The sequence below is a fragment of the Engraulis encrasicolus genome, chromosome 9 (genome assembly GCF_034702125.1).
Source record: "Engraulis encrasicolus isolate BLACKSEA-1 chromosome 9, IST_EnEncr_1.0, whole genome shotgun sequence".
NCBI lineage: Eukaryota > Metazoa > Chordata > Actinopteri > Clupeiformes > Engraulidae > Engraulis > Engraulis encrasicolus.
Genome location: NC_085865.1, coordinates 33,633,789 through 33,639,192, shown reverse-complemented (window position 1 = coordinate 33,639,192; position 5,404 = coordinate 33,633,789). Strand labels below are relative to the sequence as shown.

The following is a 5,404-nucleotide window of genomic DNA, read 5'->3' as shown; positions in this document are numbered from 1 at the left end:
CAGAATAGTCAGACGCGCACTTATGTATACAGTAGCACCACCTTGTTGGTGGATCATAGGTGGGCGGCAAACTCTGGCCCAGGGGCCACATGCAGCCCGCTGAGCCATTTGATCTGGCCCACAGAGCCTTTACAAGACAGACAACTTTTAAATACAAAGTGATGCTCGCGCAACACTCTTAAAATGACTACCCAAGCCAGGGGCCTTGTGGGTTACACAGTAGGCTACTGTACTGTTGCCTACATGCATTTCAATACATTTTCAGAAATGAAATTACCGAAAAGTTATGCCAGCGTACACTATTACTTATTATTGACAGGCAAGCTGCCTGTGACATCTGGCCCTTTGACCAATATTCTAAACTCAATGGGCCCTAAACTCTTCGGCCAAAACAATTGCCAACCCCTGTGCTAAGGCTTACTGGAGCTAGCCATGTGTTTATGTACAGTATATAGTGGGGAAGAGTTGAAACAGAAAACCGCCTACACACTGCCCTCCTCTGTTGGGTCGGGTGAACTTCATGTCTCTTCCACAACGTTGGGAGTTTCCTCAGAAAAATGCATCTATTAGTGAGCGTGCTTGGCAGCCACTCAAGACCTAGAGAGTGCAAACTAGCTGTCTACAGGGAGTCAACAGACCCATTAAATCGTAAACGGAAGGCTGCTGGTGCCTGAGCAAGGACGTCTGAATCACTGATGCTGCTACTGTGGATGTGATGCTCTACACTCGGTAGTGAGGTAGAGCTGGCTTTGCTGCCCTCTTGTGTTCAGTGCAGTGACATAACAGCTCTGGGGTTATGGAACCCCCCTAAGCTGCTCACTCTGTAAGCTTCAAGAGAAGCTTAGTTTAAAAATAAATAAAAAACGGATTGTTAGAAATCATAGGTACGCAGTCACGTTCTAGCAACAATTTCAGTAACCCTTTTCGTAACTGTTAATTCTATACCTGTAGCTTTCAGGCTTTCATGTTAGTAGGTTGTGTTGCACAGAAATAGAAGAGGAGATGGTGGAAAGTAGGTCATCTGAAAGTCGCCTGCATTTCATTGTCATGTCATCTTCCAAAAAAGATTGATAATTACAGGATTGACTTGAGGCTACAAACCACCCAGAGGTCTGGCATGCCAAATGCACTTTAATGATCTGTCCACGAGAGCATGGGTAGTATGCATCATCGACTAACCAACCCACTCTGTGGTGTCCATCAGGCCAACCGTACATGCATACTAACCCCCACAATCTATATCTACACACACACTAACCCAGACTTGTTCCTGCATGGTGCACGGAAATCGTCCCACAAAAGCACAAGCGAAAGGGCTGCATGCCATTAGCCCTGTGTGTGTGTGTGTGTGTGTGTGTGTGTGTGTGTGTGTGTGTGTGTGTGTGTGTGTGTGTGTGTGTGTGTGTGTGTGTGTGTGTGTGTGTGTGTGTGTGTGTGTGTGTGTGTGTGTGTGTGTGTGTGTGTGTGTGTGTGTGTGTGTGTCCGCGCAAATGACATGGTTGGAAATTACAAATTCAAAAATATCAAAATTTCATCTATCCATTGGCAAATGACTAAAATCAATAAACAATTCAGGGTTTCCTGCATGGAACCTGTATTTCACTATGAAACGGATCAGACCCATTTACGTTTCGCTTGAATTTCAGAGTAGCAGCTGGTGCCAATTTCCATCCTTGTTACTGTGTGCGTGCATGTGTGCGTGAGAGAGAAATTGTGTGTTTACATGTGTGTGTATGTGTGGATATGACATAATACACAAAGCCTCTTCTCAACACTGTTCTCTGTGTGTGTGTGGTGTTAGTTGCGGACACCCCTACGCCCCCGCCACCCCCTCCTCCGGATGACATGCCCATGCTGGACGACTCCCCTCCCCCGCCCCCACCCCCGCCAGTCGACTATGAGGAAGAGGACGCCACCGTGGTGCAGTACAACGACCCCTATGCCGACGGAGACCCCAACTGGGCACCCAAGATCTACATGGAGAAAGGTGAGGAGGGTTAACACACACACACACACACACACACACACACACACACACACACACACACACACACACACACACACACACACACACACACACACACACACACTCTCTCTCTCTCTAACTGGGCACCCAAGAACTACATCAAGAAAGCAGAGGCTTATCTCACACTGAAACACGCATTAACACGCACAAAGACGATAAAAAGTTGCTTAAAACATGGCTCCTTTCACCGCCATGACCCTGATGTGATGAAAGAGAATCTACACACTTGTCAAGGGGTCCATCTCATGAACTTAACTCCCGTCCTCGCCTTGTGCTTGTGGCCTTGTGTTCCGCTGACACCCCACCTCTTTGGAAAAAAACAATGAAGTTTCCCTGCTGTCAGACTAGTCACAACCATTGTTGGGGTACTTTTCCCCATTCAATATTCCGATTGCAAGTGTGAAAATTACCTTCGGATTTTGCTTTTGCGAGATATCGTCCATCCTTAATGACGTCTTGCCTTGCATTGCGAGACCACAAGCGCAAAGGGTGTTGGGGGAGTAGTTTAGATAATGGGGTGGAACCATTGAGAGTTCGTTATGTACAATCTATGGGTGGAACCTACTGTACATGTGCTGATTTCCTGCCTGCTGTCTCTCTCCCCCTAGTGGTGGCCATCTACGACTACAGCAAGGACAAGGATGACGAGCTGTCGTTCATGGAGGGGGCCATCATCTACGTCATCAAGAAGAACGATGATGGCTGGTATGAGGGCGTGATCAACGGCACCACCGGCCTCTTCCCTGGGAACTACGTGGAGCCCATCATGCACTACCCAGACTGAACACAGGGACACACACCCTCACTCTCACACACACACACACACACACACACACACACACACACACACACACACACACACACACACACACACACACACACACACACACACACACACACACACACACACACACACACTCACATACATACATACATACACACACACACACACACATACACACACACACGCACACACACACACGCGCACACACACACACACACACACACACACACACACACACACACACACACACACATACATACATACACACATACACACATACACACATACACACACACACACATACACACACATATACTCACATACAAACATACATACATACACGCAGTTCTGTCATATCTCTTGCTGACCAAACTAAAACTATCTTCCTATTCCATACAGAGTATAGAGAAAAAAAGTGCATTTGGATATGATTGAATGTCTGTTTTATTATGAATGGCGAAATAAATGAACAAAATAAAAGTAAAAAAGATGGATCAATGTTTATGTTAACTTTATTTATTTTTTTGGTGTTATGGGTGCTCTGCTTGGCGGCAGTGAGGGACGGGCTGTACAAGTGTAAGGGAATGTTGGTGAGGGTGAGGCTAGAGCCTTACAGCAGACACATGGACACATGCAAGTTGTTATAATAAATGAATAAGTGGTTTAGCCAGGTGACTGTTAATGAAAGGCCCAGTATGTCATTATTATAGTCGTTCATTTTCAAAATGTATCCTGCCCATTCACAAATGTGTTCTTTTCATGAATATTTACTAAATAATAAACAAATATATCGTACTGAGCAAATTGCCGTACAGTCAGTTTGGCTGTCCAATTTGTAGTACTGGTAATTACTGATAATTGAAAATGGAAGACATTGACAAGATCCACCTATTCCTGTGTGAAAAGTTTACATTTCCAATTCATACTGAATTCTTCGAAGTTGATGGTGGTGGTAAATATTCGTGAACAAGACAACATTTGTGAATGGGCAACAAAAAAAATCTGGAATTAAACTTCAAAAAATTACATACTCTACCTTTTGACAAACATAATAGATCCATGCTACTCCCAGAATGCCACATTGAAGTTACCATAGCTTGAAGAATCTCCATTGACTTCAACTCCCTATGTGCCATTCAGGGTCAATGTCCTTCCCTTAACGTTATTGTTTTTGTCTTTATTTTGTTTCCCCATCCCTCTTTCTCTGTTCTGGTCTATACACAATCATTTTCCAACACTGAAATTAAATCTCAAACATCTGAAATCAATTCAAATACTTTTTTTTGTTTCTAATTTGAACTCAAGTCACTGGACATTCTTATATATGTTGAAAAGTGTTGATGTATGTATGAAGCATGCACAAGAATGAATATGTCCATGAAAAGGATATGTATTATAAATCCCACTTTTAATTCTATTATTTTTTTAAATATATATTTACACAACGCTCAGTTTAGTTCCTGTTATTCTAATACTGTCATTTTGGGCTCCCAAACAATTTTGAACGTTTTATTTGTCTGTATCCTTGTAGACATTCTCTAATTTGTTTTTTTTTCTTTTGTATGAGTTCAACCATATTATGTGTTTCCTAAAACCCACAAGGTTTTGGTCTGTTATGTGATTTTTAAAAAAATAGCCTTTTTTTGTTGTTCTTATGGTGTAAAATTCACAAAAGCTGGATCCTACTCAGAGCATGATGATAACCCCCTCTCCCTTCCCACACATACCCAACTTTCAGTCTGGGCTGAAACGCCACAGTGAGAGATAAACTATTTACTTCTTACCAATATCTGTAGATAGCTTCAAAAATAAAGCTCATATAGGCGAGAGTTTGTAAGATGCTACCTGTCTGTACCAATCATGGTTATGCTGTAAGTACTGTGATGCTGCAGCGCTACCTTTCTGTTTTTCCTTTCACCAGTTGGCAGGCCACCACACTGCCATTTTACATCTCTGTAACCAGGAGACCAAGAGAATGGATACCTCCTACTTGCAAATATGTTAGATTTAATCAGATTGTATACTTTCAGATTGTATACTTACCTCACCACAAATGATTCCCACCTTTCATCGGATTCGTAGACCACTGAATTGTCTCCAGTTTAAACGTCAAGTGAACTCATTCAAGAGCTCAGATCAAATGTGTATGTATGTGAAACCGACTTTAAAGACTGGAAAATAGATGCAGATTAGCAAATGCCCCTCTTTATCCATTAATTCCGCTATACCGTTTAAGATTGTTTTGCGAAGTCATGTTCTTGACTAAGGCAGTTCCTTCTTTCCTTTTACTCCACATCCACTCTTCAGAGTTTAACTGTGCTGGCCATATTCCACCATGTCAGGATATGGCAGCTAATGCCTTGATACTTCTAACCTGTTTATGCTTCATTTATTGTTAATGCTCATTTGTGATCCAGCTGATCTTTTTTCAGGGGGCAGAAATATCAAAAAGCTTGTGTGTCTGCCCATCGATTTGTATTTATAATATGTTAATTGAAGAAATTAAATGTACAGTCTTTTATAATAAATCCTTCTCCTGTATAAAATAGTGTTCATGCGTGTTGACTTGAGAACCAATGACGACACAAAAAAGG

At 42.4% G+C, this 5,404-nt stretch overlaps 1 protein-coding gene across 3 annotated transcripts in view; it reads left to right on the top strand.

Moving 5' to 3' along the window:
- abi1a (abl-interactor 1a) overlaps positions 1 to 2,919 on the top strand; it is an 81,563-nt gene extending 78,644 nt beyond the window's left edge. Inside the window, exons 10-11 of one of the 3 annotated variants that reach the window (XM_063206955.1) lie at positions 1,802 to 1,987; positions 2,635 to 2,919. In XM_063206955.1, the coding sequence (XP_063063025.1) occupies positions 1,802 to 1,987; positions 2,635 to 2,810 (362 nt within the window). In that variant the 3' untranslated portion in view covers positions 2,811 to 2,919. The remainder of the gene's footprint in view (positions 1 to 1,801; positions 1,988 to 2,634) is intronic. The other 2 variants (XM_063206956.1, XM_063206957.1) reach the window with 2 other exon arrangements.
- The last annotated feature ends 2,485 nt before the right edge of the window (positions 2,920 to 5,404 follow it).